The sequence below is a fragment of the Mustelus asterias genome, chromosome 10 (assembly GCF_964213995.1).
Source record: "Mustelus asterias chromosome 10, sMusAst1.hap1.1, whole genome shotgun sequence".
NCBI lineage: Eukaryota > Metazoa > Chordata > Chondrichthyes > Carcharhiniformes > Triakidae > Mustelus > Mustelus asterias.
The window spans coordinates 65,778,185-65,794,578 of record NC_135810.1 but is presented as its reverse complement, the minus strand read 5'-3'; the positions used below and the strand labels follow the sequence as shown (position 1 = coordinate 65,794,578).

At 41.7% G+C, this 16,394-nt stretch overlaps 1 protein-coding gene across 2 annotated transcripts in view; it reads left to right on the top strand.

The window, feature by feature from the left end:
- The window catches only part of tmem135 (transmembrane protein 135), a 406,938-nt gene that overhangs the window by 364,863 nt on the left and 25,681 nt on the right, over positions 1–16,394 (top strand). For both annotated transcript variants that reach the window (XM_078221876.1, XM_078221875.1), the window contains 3 exons: positions 4,925–4,966; positions 7,924–8,088; positions 15,742–15,811. In XM_078221876.1, coding sequence (XP_078078002.1) covers positions 4,925–4,966; positions 7,924–8,088; positions 15,742–15,811 — 277 coding nt within the window. The remainder of the gene's footprint in view (positions 1–4,924; positions 4,967–7,923; positions 8,089–15,741; positions 15,812–16,394) is intronic.

Genomic DNA, 16,394 nt, shown 5'->3' with positions numbered 1-16,394 from the left:
CTCACTATCTTTAGACAGGTTCAGCATTACTTTTTATTAAAAAGAAGCTTCCCATAAGCACTCTAGTAGAGACCTCAAACGCACATGACATTCTCATAAATAGTTGGCAGACCTGTGTAAACCCAGCCCAGCTTCCCTGTTTTTTTAATCAGGAAAATTATTTGCATCATTGCAACATGGTAGAAGATGTAAGTAATTCAAACTGACAGCTAATGCAGGAATCAAAGCAACAAAGCAACCACCAAAAGTAAACATGCAGCTCCCTGTTGAAAACTATGACAAATGAGGTGCCCATCATAGCAAAGAAAGATGAGTATTCAGGAACTTTGGGTAGGGGTGGAGTGGAGAAGAACGACATATTGGGTCAGCTAAGTGTGTGTGGCTTGTGTTTTTCCGTCCTCCTCTCTCCAGCTTCTGTTTTGTGCTTGCTGTCTTTCTCTCACCTGCCAGAGAGCTTCTTTCACAGATCCCCTGGGATGTCTTTATCGTAAGAAGTCTCACAACACCAGGTCAAAGTCCAACAGGTTTATTTGGTAGCAAATACCATAAGCTTTTGGAGCACTGCTCCTTCGTGCTCCGAAAGCTTATGGTATTTGCTACCAAATAAACCTGTTGGACTTTAACTTGGTGTTGTGAGACTTCTTACTGTGCTCACCCCAGTCCAACGCCGGCATCTCCACTTCATGTCTTTATCGACCACAGTTTGAGAATCGCTGGAGTAGACCACAGAGGAAGGTGTAAATCACTCCAAGCAGGCTTCAGTGACACCAACCATTGGTACTTGTGAGGTGAAAAATGAGGGTGAATACAATAGCGCAGGACAGGATATGAATAAGTTGAACTTTATGATGTGTATATCCCAGAAGGTGTTAAGAGATTTAAGTTTCGAGGTAATGCAAGCTGAGGCAAGGGTTTCAGTGCCCGTAGGATGAAGTAGAATCAGGGGTAGCAATCTTTGTAGAAATTGAGACAAAGTGTCTTTATGATGAATATTATATGAGATTTGAAAGTTGGCACCCTGTTGAGCATGACACTGCAGGTGTTCACTGTCTGTCATGCCTCAATAAACAGCTGGGGAAAGGGCTGGCGAACTCAGGGCCAGGACTATAGAGCTTTTGGTGGGAGCTGACTAAAACAGTTTACTGTTTTTCAGTATTCACTTGGAGAAAGCTATACCTTAGCAGTGTGACATGGAGGTGTTCATGGAAATGCAGGGGGTGGTGGAGAGGTAGAGCTGGATGTTATCAGCATACAAGTGGAAACTAGAAAGTAAGGAGCTTGTGTTTGGCCAATAGAGACTTGGCAACAGAAGACATAACTCAAAATCCCTGTGAAGTACAAATGCATGTGTTATAATCTGGGGGGTGGGGAGGGAGGAGAAATTCGGAGGCGGGGGGAGATTGGGCTTACATGGTGGAGTGGGGGTGGGGAGATTGGAAAGATCAATGTTGGAGGAGATCAAAGACCTCGGAAGGGAGAAGTGAGTTCAGGCCTCGTGATCGGAAGGGGCAAAAGTGAGTTTCTATTTTATTGTTTTTTTCTGTTGTCAGCATCCCTGGCAAAGCCAACATTTATATCGACTATCTCTAATAGTCCTTGAGAAGATGAGCTGCATTCTTGAGCCGCTGCATTCCTCACTGTGTAAGTAGACCCACAGTGCTGTTAAGAAGGGAATTCTAGGAATTGACTCAGCAACAGTGAAGGGAATGGTGATAAAGTTCCGAGTCAGGATGTTGGGTGACTTGGAGGGGAACTTGCAGGTGGTGGTGTTTCTATGTGTTTGCTGCCTTTGTCTTTCTAGGTAGTAGATGATACGGATTTGGAAGGTGCTGTCAAGGAGCATTGAGTTGCACGGTGCATCTTTTAGATGATACACACTGCTGCTGCTACATGCCATTGCTGGGGGGCGTATATGTTCAAGATTGTGGATGTGGTGCTGATTAAGCGGGCTTAAGTTAAGCTTCTTGAGTATTGTTGGACCTGTCATTCAGGCAAATGGAGAGTGTTCCATCACGTTCCTGACTTGTGCCTTGTAGATGGTGGACAGGCTTTGGGACAGTCAGAGGTGAGTTGTCACTGACCTGCTGTTTCTGGTCCGGTCCAGTCACTGGCAATCCCTAGGATGTTGATGGTGGGAGATTCAGTGATGCTAATGCCATTGAATGCCAAAAGGGGAAATGGTTAAGTTCTCTCTTATTGGGGATGGTCATTGCCTGGCACTTGTGTTACTTGCCACTTACCTGCCAAAACTTGACTGATGTCCAGGTCTTGCTGCATTCGGGCATGGACTGCTTCAATATCTGAGGAGTTGGATCTGAGGTGAAAATGAATGGTCGATGATGAAAGAAATCAGAGCTGGATTTTACAGACCTCTCCTCTCTTCAGCTGATGGGTTTCATGAGGTTCAGGAAATCCAGCAAATCTGGGTTAAATTTAAAATGGTACACAGTTTTGAGATTTGCAGAATTATTATAATATTTAAAAGATCATCTCCCACAAATGAATTGGTTTCACCCACATGCTGCCTCTGTTAAAAGCAGAAGTGAGTGGGTTGGGTTTCAGAATTTTTACCCTTTTACATGCAACCCAATGCAAACCCATCAATATTCTCCCCATATTCCTGTAGCATCTTTGATAATACAGTGCTATTTCACCTTACCGTGAGCTGGTGAAAAATCTCAAGTACATGTAATGATATGTAATGTCCAAATCTTTCATGCATGATGAGAATGGACTGTGCAAAATGTTAAAATCATAATCTGATCATAGTCTCTGCATTGTTATTTCATGTCAAAAGGTTTCCCCTTGTGTGTCTATCATGTTTCCTAAGCAATACTGCTTTAGCCTATGCACTCCAATGCAACTTCCCATTAGCCCCATCCCAAGAAAATCAGTGTTGTCTACTGGGGATGGTGTAATGGTAATAGCACTGGATTAGGGACCCAGGGTAATGGTCTGGGACACAGGTTCAAATCCCACCATAGCAGCTGGTGAAATGTAAATTCAATTAAGAAAATCTGGAATTAAAAGCTAGACTCATGAAACTATCATCACTGGCCTGGATTTCCGACCCACAGCAATGTTGTTGACTCTGAACTGTCCTTTCAATTCATGGGCAATAAATGCTGGCATTGTCAGCAAAATGCCCAGATTCCATGTAATATCTTTTAGGGCGGCACGGTAGCACAGTGGTTAGCACTGCTGCTTCACAGCTCCAGGGTCCCGGGTTCGATTCCCGACTCGGGTCATTGTCTGTGTGGAGTTTGCACATTCTCCTCGTGTCTGAGTGGGTTTCCTCCGGGTGCTCTGGTTTCCTCCCACAGTCCAAAGATGTGCGGGTTAGGTTGATTGGCCAGGTTAAAAATTGCCCCTTAGAGTCCTGGGATGTGTATGTTAGAGGGATTAGCGGGTAAATATGTGGGGGTAGGGCCTGGGTGGGATTGTGGTCGGTGCAGACTCGATGGGCCGAATGGCCTCCTTCTGCACTGTAGGGTTTCTATGATTTCTATGATTTTTAACCTTGTAGGAAATTGGTAACTGAATCTAGATGGAAGTGTGCATCGTCCAATAGACCTCTGTATCTTTAGTTTTTGCACTAGTTTTTAAAAATTCTTTTTTGAAACTTTTATTTTTCTTTTTCCTTTCTCTTCCTCACCTGGAGACATTGAATCCTGCTGGCTTGCGGTTCCATTCATTCTAGGAGCTTTGTTATACCTGGCCGAGGGAAGGGCAAATTCAGGTGCAAGCCTAAAATCAGCATTGTCTAATTGCTATTCAGTTGGACGGAGTGTTAATTTTGACATTGCTCTTGCCATTTTTCCCTAACATGCACTTTGCAGCAAAGGTTTAAAGGAATAAAGATCAGAGGCAGAAATCCTGGCTGATAATTTTCTCTTACTCTCCCTTCACCCCTTGCACCTGGCCCATGAACCTGAATTCTAATTGCTGCCACACTTTAAAATCAGTTAACTCAATGCAGACCAGGAATTACATTGGAAGTTAGAAGGCAGTTAACATTGTTATTTCTGACAGCTGTCTTTAAAGTTTTGCAAGGAAAGAGAGGCTTCATTTGTGGGGGAAACCAGAACTAGGAACCATAATTATAAGGTGGTCACTAATAAATCCTATAGGGAATCCAGGAAATAAAGTTATTTACCTAAAGAATTGCTAAAATGGGGAACAAACAGCCACATAGAGCAATTCACACGATTGTTACAGCACAGAAGGAGGCCTTTGGCTCATCGTGTCTGCACCAGCTTTCTGTAGGAGCAATTTACCTTGTGCAATTCCCCCGCATTCTTCTCATAGCCTTGCACATTCCTTTCCAGATATCAATCCAATTCCCTCTTGAATACCTAAATTGGATCAGCGTAATCTCAGACAATGCCCAGATCCTAACCTTTCACTGCATGAAGTAGCTTTACCTCATATCACCATTGCCTCTTTTGCTGATTACAGACACTGGAGTGTGGCGACTAGGGGATTTTCACAGTAACTTCATTGCAGTGTTAATGTAAGCCTACTTGTGACTAATAAATAAATTTTACCCTTAAACCTGTACCTCTTGTTCTCGATCCTTTCACCAATGGGAACGTTTTTCCCCCATCTATGCTGAGAGTGGTTGTGCAGTAGGTAAGGCAACTAGTATGGATGCAATTCAGGGAAAGTTCTGTAAACAAATAAGGGAGAAAGGAATATCAGGATATATTGATGGGATTAGATGAAGAATGGTGAGAGGAGGCTCGAGTAGAGCATAAACACTGGTTATGCAACTGTTGGGTTGAACGACCTGTTTCTGTGCTGTAAATACAATGTAAGTCACCAAACATTATTGCTGGATGTACATTTTCTGGATGGTACAGAAAATGCATATTTTATGGTAGTTTTGACTGCATGTGTGAAATAAGTGGCATTTATTTTCCAGATGCAAGGACGGTCTCAAGGGATTTGCTTTTTCAGCACTCAAGTAAGTAGGAAAAATGTAACTTTTCTAAATTTCATCTAGTTGTTTATTTTCTGCTCTCAGAATTATGTTTAACCCTAATTGCACGTTGCAGATAAGTCAAAAAGTAACTTTCCATTATGTACAGCTTCTATTCCTGTCTCAAGACAGTACAATCCTGGTGATATCACACATTGAATCAAGGCCATCAAGACAGGAACGTAACAGTTGCTGAGTTGGATCGGCAAAGTGTGATTGGCAAAATCTTCCTTCATTGTTGGCAGCTAGTTGTCCTGACTGTTAGACAGGGCAAGCAGGGAAAACTCCTGCCCTCAATTATAGTTATAATGGTCATTTCTGAAGAGGAGCCAGATGACTCTGTCCTCGACTCTCAAAAAATGAGTTAATTAGAGTGCCGTTCTAGACACCACTGGGACAGAAGAAATGGGCCTATCCACCTTGCACATGATTGTATTTTGGGTTGGGTTTCCTTTTGAGTGGAATTTACTGCGCCATTATTTTGGCACTCAGACAGATGCAACTTTTTTTAAAGGAAGTAAAAGCAGTTGTTGCTAAGTACTATCCCACATGGACAATTCTATAAAAACTGAAGGGAGCATAATTGGAAGTCAATTTCGATTTTATAGTAATAATAAATTTTACAGTAAAGTCTATTCAGATCTTGGCATGGGAATATGGAAATTGGAATCCTTGAATCAGCCTTCACTAAAGTATGCACGAAGCATGTACACTTTGGAATATTAGTATTCATGAGTTGTTATTACAAGGCATGACATTTTGTGTATTATGGCTATTATTTGGTATTAATGGCTGGCGTATTTACTGCGGATATTGGGATAGGCTAGCGGCAGGCATCGCCACATTTTCAGTTTCCTTCTGGGGTCTAAAGATGATCCCTCCCTAAGGTAGAAGTGCAAGACTTCTTGAAGTTTGAAAGCTGAGGCTGGCTCTGGTGCCTCCTAATGTATCATATTATGTACCATTTATGTATTGAGGTCCATCAATACAAATTACAAATACTGCCAATTACAAATCACACAACATCATACTCGTGATTTTATAGCTAAGATTTGCCAGCTTCCCAATTGCCTGGTTCAATCTCTGGATTATGACAATTTTAAGTAGTTAATTTGTGTTTTTATGTGTTTTGGGTTCAATTTTATGTACTTTTAATTTTCTTCCCTTCTGCAATAGAATTTCTGATTCACGCTGTGCATCATTCAAGTGGTCATTCTTCATGTTTAAAGATAGGCATTGGCAGGTTATTCTGTCCTCACTCTGTTAACACATGCAATTTCCAGCAGGGCCACGAGGCAATGATCTGGAGTTGGAAACTGGAATGATTGTTTCCTCTCCCTAACCTAGGGTTCTCAAAGCGGACATCTTAAACACAGCCTTAACCAAGATCGCTAAATGAATAAAAGCCAAATACTACAGATACTGGAAATCTGAAATAAAAACTAAAAGTGCTGGATATTCTCAGCAGGTCTGGCAGCATCTGTGGAGAAAGAAACAGAGTTAACGTTTCAAGTCCGTATGATTTCTTCGGAGCAGAAGAGGAGTGGAAATGTGATGGGATTGTATAGTTGGAGAGAGGCATGGAGAAGGTGAAGCAAAATAGAAGATCGGGGATAGGTGGGAGTTCAGCAGAGATTGATAAAAATGTCATGTACACAAGACGAAGGGAATGTTTATGGTCACATTAAAGGTGCTAATAGTGACATAAAGATAAGATAGCAGAATGTGTTAATAAGCGAACAAAGGTCAGTGTTTAGTGAAGGCAGAAGAATACTATAAGAAACAGGAGCAGAAGTAGGCCATTTGGCCCATCCAGTATGCTCTGCCATTCAATGAGATCATGACTGACCTGATATGATAATCCTCGACTCCATTTTCCTGCCTTATCCCCATATCCCCCGATTCCTTTACTGATCACAAATCTGTCTATCTTTGCCTTGAATGTACTTAACTTCACAGCCCTATGTGGTAAAGAATTCCACAGAATCACTGCTTTGAGGGAAGAAGTTCCTCCTCCTCTCTGTCTTAATTGGACAGCCCCTTATTCTGAGATTATGCCCTCTAGCCTTGGACTCTTCCAGCATCAACCTTGTCAAGCCCCCAGAGGGGTGGCTCGGAATCATTAAGTAATGCTTTTGCTCACAAAGTCATCAAGGAGTTTTAGATTTAAATTTCAAAGTTAAATCAAATGTAACTTAATTTCCTGATTTGTATTTTGTAAGGAATTAATTGGCTCTAAGTCAGAAATTAAAGCCAATTAAATAATATGGAATGTCTTGTTGATTGAATACGGGAGTTGGAATGTCTTGTTGAAGTTGTACAAGACATTGGTAAGGCCACACTTGGAATACTGTGTGCAATTCTGGTCACCCTATTATAGAAAGGATATTATTAAACTAGAAAGAGTGCAGGAAAGATTTACTAGGATGCTACTGGGACTTGATGGATTGAGTTATAAGGAGAGGCTGGATAGACTGGGACTCTTTTCTCTGGATTGTAGGAGGCTGAGGGGTGACCTTATAGAGGTCTATAAAATAATGAGGGGCACAGATCAGCTAGATAGTCAATATCTTTTCCCAAAGGTAGGGGAGTCTAAAACTAGAGGGCATAGGTTTAAGGTGAGAGGGGAGAGATACAGAAGGGTCCAGAGGGGCAATGTTTTCACACAGAGGGTGGTGAGTGTCAGAGGTAGTAGTAGAGGCGGGTACAATTTTGTCTTTTAAAAATCATTTAGTTACATGGGTACGATGGGTATAGAGGGATATGGGTCAAATGCAGGCAATTGGGATTAGCTTGGGGATTTTTAAAAAAAGGGCGGCATGGACAAGTTGGGCCGAAGGGCTTGTTTCCATGCTGTAAATCTCTGACTCTATGACTCTAATATACAATGCTGTTTGTTCACATTTTTCTTCATGAATATGCTATTGATTCTCATTTGTTAGGTTTATTGTTGGAAAGGAAGAAATTCCAACACATTCAGCTTTGGTAGAACCACGGAATATCAGCACACCCAGTGGTCAATCTACTGAGCACCAGGCAATAGAAGATCCAAAGGAGAAGACCAAGAAATCTTTGTTAGCTTTGACCAGACGACTTGTTGACAAAATGTAAGGAATTTTTAAAATTACTGATCACAACTGTTTTGATGCGAGGTGTTTCTTCCATTGACCAACAGTATAAATTATAAGAAAAATAATTTCTGAATAAGGCAAGATAACATGGCACTGTTGATTACACTATCTTCAGAGGGAGAGAGCAAAGTTTCAGTATGCATCAGTTATCAAATGGTTAGATATCACCATCTAAAAATAAATACCGCCAGAATCTAAACTAAAGAATTGGAGGTTTCTTTGACTGAATCGATACATTAGGTTCTCAGACATATTTCAAGGTTAACCGCATCGATGCACTCCCATGGAGATAGTGTGATAGTCAATTTGTGCAAATCGAACTTTCATAAACAGCAGTGTGATAATGACCAAGTGATCTGTTTTTGTGATGATGACTGAGGGGTAAATATTGACCAGGCCACTGGAATTACCCCCCTGCCCCCGCCACCCCCCAATCCTGCTTCTCTTCAAAATAGTGCCATGGGATTTTTCATGTTCGCCTGAGGCACGAGTACCTGATCCAAAATATGGCACCTCGAACAGTGAATCACTCTCCTAGCTCTGCACTTGAGTGTCAGCCTTGACAGTAGTTCAAGTGGGACTTGAACCCACAAACCTTCTGGCTCAGAGGTGTGAATGCTCCCAACTGAACCATGGTTGCCAATGAAAGCTGTACCAAACTGGCCAGATGCCTGACTGAGAGCACATATATATACTTAGGAAAGGGACAGTTAATTTTGCTAGTTATTTTAGATGGAGATATATCAGCTATAAAAGACTCTCAACTGTTTGCTGGGGCATTTCTTTCAGCCTAGCTAAACGGGTCCTTTCTAATGTAAAGTAAATGACTTTTATCTATTTAATATACTCTTGTAGTAACATTGGTATGCATGTGGCTTTAGTGATTACATCAACAGGCTTCATTCTCTGAAAAAAGCATAGTTTTTCTTCAAATTTGAACAAAGAAATTTCTTGTCTAATTCTTGGAAGGAAAGGGGATGAGAGTGAAAATAATAAATGCAAGCAATTGAAAGATATAGGAGAAAAGTTAGTTCATGATGCATATAAAATCATGGTATGCTGAAATGGTGGTTAAAAGAACTCAGTGTTACAAAACTTTTCACTCTGACCTCTGAATTCAATATAAAACTTTTTATATTTGTTTTGATGTTTTTCATGCATGAGAAAGAAAGCACAAATTGGTTATCCTTCAAGAAAATTAACTTACCATACTAAATATCAAATTGTTGGAATGCCATTTATGGAACAGGGGATGTTTAAGTGAAAAATTAACAAGACCTTTGCAAAATGAGAAACAGGAATAATTTGGGATACATTTGTGATGTAAATAGCAAATTGAATCAGACAATTTGTGTTAGAGCATGTCTCCTTAGATAGTCTGGGCAATTTATCTTAATTATTTTGGTGAGATGAAACAGTCTTGGATGGTAAATCATGCCTAAGAAACAGACAGCATGACCAGACAATATTATTTCAGACTTTTCAAAATCCTCTATTGCCTGCAGAAAGAAGTGCTAACAGACCAGTGATCGCTATCATAAAATATACATTCACATAGAAATCTTGGAACAAAATGAATAAGAGCTTTATAATTGCCATTGTTTCATTCAGATCAATGCAAGATTACCTGAAGCATTTAAAAGAAGCCAGTGGTAACTGACATTGGGATAAGAATTTTTGTTGTTAACTTCAACTGTTCTAACCTTGGCTGCAGCAGGGTACTGACAATATGCACATGGTAAAAGTATCAATAAGGGAAGGAGCCTTGGTAATAATGGAAAATCCCACTGCCAATTGACCAGACATATTTAACAATTCAAAGACAAAGCAGATCACCAGCTTGCAAGTAATAGTAGTTATGTTTCTTCCTGCTTCAAGTCTGTCATTACTATCCTCTCCACATTTTTGCTGCAGTCTTTGACCTAAAATAAAATGAGAAAACGCTGGAAGTCATTCGAACTGGCAGAAGTTCAAAGTTTTGAGCAAGTGAAAGGGTGGGGGACTGGAGGGTGAAAACAGAACGAAAAGGGAAGGTGTGTAGTTGGTAAAAGGCAGAAGAGATTAAAGGACGAACAAATTGTTCAGGCAAAGCTAAGGTGAGCGGGAATGGGACAAATAATGAAACAAAACATATGTCTGGAGGTGATGTGAATGATGAACAGCTGCCACCCAAAAGCAAAAAAAAAGGTTTCCTGGGCAATAGTGTGTGCAGCAAGTGTTGTGTGTTGGAGTAGCTCCAGATTTCAGAGCTTGAGAGCAGCTGGTGCCACTGAGGTGCATTGACAAGGCAAGAGAGTTCATGCTTCTGGATGCAGTCATTTTAAGTTATGTGGACATAGGGGATGGGTGAATGTCAGGTGGTCAAGGAGAACCAAATAGATAGTGCAGGAGACCCTGGAGTGCATCTCACTCACCTGTTGGTATTCAGTTTGGTATACTGATGAGAATGATGATTCCTCTATTGAATGCATCCAGAGCCAAGAACATGGCACCACTGCTGGCTTTCTTATACGTGGACGCAGGAGATAAATTGGGGAGGCAATAGTGTTAGGTTATTCTATAGCTAGGGGAACAGACTGATATTTCTGTGATTGCAGATATGAATCCATTGCCTCCCTGATGCCAAAGTCAAGCATATCACTGAAGGCTGAAGAGCACGGTGAGGGGGCAGGATCAACAGTCGATGGCCATGGTTCAAATAGGTAGAAAGAAGAACAATATCCTGAAGGCAGATTTTAGGGAGCTAGGGGAAAAAACAAGCAAGCAGGACCTTAAATGCAATAATCTCCAATTTACTCCCAAGAGCATGTAAGTGAGTATAGAAATAGGAGATGGAGCAGGTGAATGTGTGACTGGAGACATGGCGCAGGAGGGTGGGCTTTAAATTCCTGGGACATAAGACTGGCTCTGGGTTTGAAGGGACCAGTTTCAGCAAATGGGTGCATCTGAACAGAGCTGGGACCACTGTCATCATGGGGAAGTTTCTAGGGAAGTTTCTAGTGCAGTTGGGGAAGGTTTATCAATCAGCATTTCACATCTGCATAACACTAACCAATTTTTCTTTTGATGTTTGAGTCAAAAGATACAAAATTCTTGACTGTGAACACATAGGGCGGCACGGTAGCACAGTGGTTAGCACTGCTGCTTCACAGCTCCAGGGTCCCGGGTTCGATTCCCGGCTCGGGTCACTGTCTGTGTGGAGTTTGCACATTCTCCTCGTGTCTGCGTGGGTTTCCTCCGGGTGCTCCGGTTTCCTCCCACAGTCCAAAGATGTGCAGGTTAGGTTGATTGGCCAGGTTAAAAATTGCCCCTTAGAGTCCTGAGATGCGTAGGTTAGAGGGATTAGCGGGTAAATATGTGGGGGTAGGGCCTGGGTGGGATTGTGGTCGGTGTGGACTCGATGGGCCGAATGGCCTCCTTCTGCACTGTAGGGTTTCTATGATTTATTGCCCTTGAACTGAATATGACAAGAGTAGGTTTTGGATATCTGCGTCTGTCACTGAATACATCCAAAAGATTTTACCAAACTCCAATAAATGATACAAGCAGCATTGTGAAATTATTTTTGTATCTTGCTCATTTGGTTGACATTTTGCTCAGCTGTATAATTTGTGCACTGGGTTCAAAGAGAGGTTCACATTTTTAGGGACAAATAGTGAGGTACATGGTGTGAATACCTATTGAATGTTTTTGCCAGTGATATTAAAGGGCCAATGGCAACTTTCCACAATAGAGCTTCCGATACTACTTCCTTTCTTCTCAGCTGAGAATTTCCCTACCCCATCACACCATGATTGACAGGATCCTATGCCATTTCCGCCACATCCAGCATAAAGACACCATTGAATATATCTTTCCTTCCCCATCTCTGTCAGCTTTCCAAAGGAACTGTTCCCTCCGTGACACCTTGGTCCACTTCTCAATCACCCACACTCTTGGCCCCCTTCCCACTGCACCTACCCATACAACCTCAGCAAGCGTAACATCTGCCCATTTTACTTCCTCTCTGCTCACCAGCCAAGTCGCCAAACACTTGTTTGGTGAAGCAGTGATTTACTTGTACTTCATTTAGTAAACTATTCGCTGCTCTCAGTGCGGTCTTCTCTGCATTGCGGAGACCAAATGCAGATTGACTGACCACTTTGAGGAACACCTCTATTCGGTCACCAAAGATGACCCTGAGTTTCCAGTTTCTTGCCAGTTTAATGCACCACTTTCCCACACATTCATATTTCTGTCCTTGGCCTGCTGTAGGGTTACAATGAAGTTCAACCCCAGCTTGTTCGCACCTTATCTTCCAGTTGGGCACTATACACACTTCTGAACTCAATGAGTTCACTTTCTGACCTGCTCCCCCATTTTGATTTTTTTTTGTCAAGTGTCAGTTTGAATCATGTTTTTCATGCTTTTGCTTTTGGACAATAGCTGTCCATTATTCTTGCATTTACGCTCATTCTGTACAAATGTTTTGTTTCTTTAATGCAGCTGTTATCACTCCCTTTAATACAGCAAAATGCTGCAGATGCTGGAAATCTGTAATAAGAACAGGAAATGCTGGATAAACTCAGCAGGTCTGGCAGCATCTGTAGGGAGAGGAACAGAGTTAAGGTTTCAAGTCTGTATGACTCTGAGGAAGTCATATTCGACTTGAAACACTAACTCTCTTTCTCTCTCCGCAGATACCGCCAGACTTGCTGAGTATTTCCAGCACTTTCTTGTTTTATATTAAATGTCCAGTTCTCACACAGCAGTTGCATTATCTCTGCTTCTCTTGGATATCTGAAAACCCAACTGATTTCACAAGTTTCTTGGTTCTGTCGAGCATCATTTATTAAATCAGTTAAGATCATTTATGGTCATAAGAAATTAGTGGCTCAGGCAGGCACATGAGCAAGGTTGATTTTCCGAACATTTGGTTGAAAACGTGAATCATAGAATCCTACAGCACAGAAGGAGGCCATTCGGCCCATCGGGTCTGCACCGACCACAATCCCACCCAGGCCCTATCCCCATAACCCCATGAATTTACCCTAGCTGGACCCTCTGACACTAAGGGGCAATTTAGCATGGCCAATCCACCTAATCCGCACATCTTTCGGGCTGTGGGAGGAAACCGGAGCACCCGGAGGAAAGCCACGCAGACACGGGGAGAACGTGCAAACTCCACACAGCTAGTGACCCAAGCTGGGAATCAAGCCCGAGTCCCTGGCGCTGTGACGCAGAGCAATGCTAACCATTGTGCCACTGTGCTGCCCCATGACCATGACAACCTCCTGTTTTCGTGGCCAGACAAAGTAGCATAATATTTTTAAGCCAGCTCCGCCAATCCTTGAATTACAAGATATGCTCAGTTAATTAAAACTGTGAAAAGTATATTTTCATTATAGTTCTAATGCAATTATTAACCGTAGCTACAGAAATGGACACAGTAATAGATACCCAGTTAGGTATTCAACTGATTTCTATCACTATATATATGTATGTAACATAAACACAAGACAGTGTTTTTCATCAAAGTGGGGTGTGAATGGAGGCTTCAAAAGAAAGGTATAAACCGGAGAGTTAATCACTGTACAGCCTACACTGTTTTCTCAAATCTCCCAGCAGTCAGTTATATAACATCATTAGTAGAAGCTTGGAACAGATGGCAAACTCCGTTTCTTGGTTTGACAATGTTAGCCCAATGTTAGTTGTTGCAAATTACAAATCACTGGCTCACACGACCACCATCAACATTTTAGACATGCTTTTTGACAACCCTGGAAATTCTTGCTGGATTTCCAAGCTTCTCCCTCTAAAACCTCTAATTTGTCTTTGTGTGAAGCAACTTTTGAAATCAGAGCCAGTCATATCTTTGCTGACCTACACTGGCTTCTCTCCATCAATTAATTGATTTAAAATTTCATACCCTCTACTTCAAGTCTCTCCACAGCTTCATATTTTGTTACCACTGCAACTTCTGAGGATCAGTAATCTATTTTGCGTTCTTAGATCCGCCAGGTTTACCTTCTCTGCACACTCCTTCCTACTGCTCATTTCTGGGGGCCGAATCTTAAGTCACCTTGGCCTTGCTCTCTGGGACTTAAAGACTAGCACCTCTGCACACAACTGATTTTCATTTAAGGTGCACAGTCTTGAGTGATTCTGCCCAGTAGTGTCACGGTGAGGTCAGAGCGATTTGAAGGGTGGACCTAATTTTCATAAAGCTGACAAACTGGCAATATCTGTGGAAAGAGAAACAGATATCTTGCGAGTGGTACTTTCAATAAAAACCAAAGGAAAAGTGACATTCAACTAATTAGAAAAGCAAAAGCATTCAAAGAAATGATGCAGCAAAGATTCATAGAATCATAGAATCCTACAGTGCAGGAGGAGGCCATTCAGCCCAAGTCTGCACCAACTACAATCCCACCCAGGTCCAATCCCCATAAGCCCATGCATTTACCCTAGCTGGACCCCCTGACACTAAGGGGCAATTTAGCATGGCCAATCCACCTAATCCGCACATCTTTTGGACTGTGGGAGGAAACCGGAGCACCCGGAGGAAACCCACACAGACACGGGGAGAACGTGCAGACTCTACACAGACAGTGACCCAAGCCAGGAATTGAACCCGGGTCCCTGGCGCTGTGAGGCAGCAGTGCCAACCACAGTGCTAACTACTGTGCCATGGTGCCACCCCATAAAGGATGCAAGTACAAGTGTTGCAAGGTAGGTTCCTGGAGTTGGTCTCCAGCTGGAATAGATGGGGAAAATTCAGCAGGAGAGCTCTCGATAGTCATTCACACGTCTGGTCTCTCGGTCCCACGGAAAATAATTTTAAAACAAAAACTTGGCAGCTTTTCTGACCGGCATCCGCTGGTTGAGTTGCTTTGTTTTGAAAGGGCAGTTGGCAAGACGGAAAATACAGATGTGCCTATCACTGCTAAGTCTCATTATCTAAATGCTGGCTTACTGGTATAACTGCCTACTTCTCATTTTTTCTATATTAGGTAAAAATGAACTGAGGTTAGGAATGGGGCTGCAGCATACCAAAGGATATCTTCCAGTGAAACACATTATGCAAGCTGTTGATACAGCTGTGTGGAAACTCTGGCTTTGACAACGAGGCTGGAAACATGAAATAATCTCACATTGTGAAGCTTGAGATCTTTTCAATTGACCTTTAAACACAAAATCTGAGTGTGCTGCTTGTAACATGATGTATGATCCAATATTTTACTTCCCTGATTTACTGCCTGCAAACCATTTCATTTATTACCGCTGTCAGTTGAAATTCAGCTGGTACAGTGCTGCTCATACATTTTGTTTTATGGGGTGCATTAAATTGTCGTGTATTTAATAACCTAGCATGTATAATGAGCACAGTGGAACTCTGATGTGGAGTGCAGAACATGTATTAACCCTTCCATGGTATTCTGTCAATTATCGAAACTGTGCCTAAAAACTGTAGGATGTTGCAGTGTGTATGATCTTTAATCTGATACACATTGCTTATTTCATACTCATTAACAAAAATGAACCTGAAACACTTCCTTTAATATTGTTTGGATTTCTCTTAAAAATAGAATAAAATGATGTGCAGTAATTGAGGAGATTGGATGTTTAAAACTCCTTTCTTTTGTTCAGCTGCAAACATGGCCCAAGACACAGATGTTGTAAGCATTATGAAGACAACTGCATTTCCTACTGCATTAAAGTGAGTACTTTTTTAATAACACCAGCAATGTCTCATTAGCATTAGTCACACACCATGGTCAATTTGGTATCAACAATCAAGTTCATAACATGAGTGGTTATTTCACTAAGAAATCTTATGTAGGTCTAAAATCAGAAATGGTGGAAAATTAGGCGCACATTCAAGTTTTTGTTATGTGAGCAGTTATTTAAATTCCTTAACTTTCTGTATAATGCTCTTGTTTTTTGAAAAACGTAATTAACTTTTTTTAAGCAATATTAAAGATCAATTTTTAACTTCAGCCCTATTCTCCATATTTTATGGTTCTTTTTATTCCTAACATTTAACCAAAATTGATTACACTGCCTTCATCAGATTTTAATCACTGGGGGACGGTTAGAAGTGCGGGTGTTCGCTGATGATTGGCAGCACAGTGGTTAGCACTGCTGCCTCACAGCACCAGTGACCTAGGTTCGATCCTGGCCTTGGGTGACTGTGTGGAATTTGTACATTCTCCCCGTGTTTACCTATGTTTCCCCTGGGTTCTCTGGTTTCCTCCCACAGTCCAAAGATGTGCAGGTTAGGTAGTTTAACCATGGTAAAA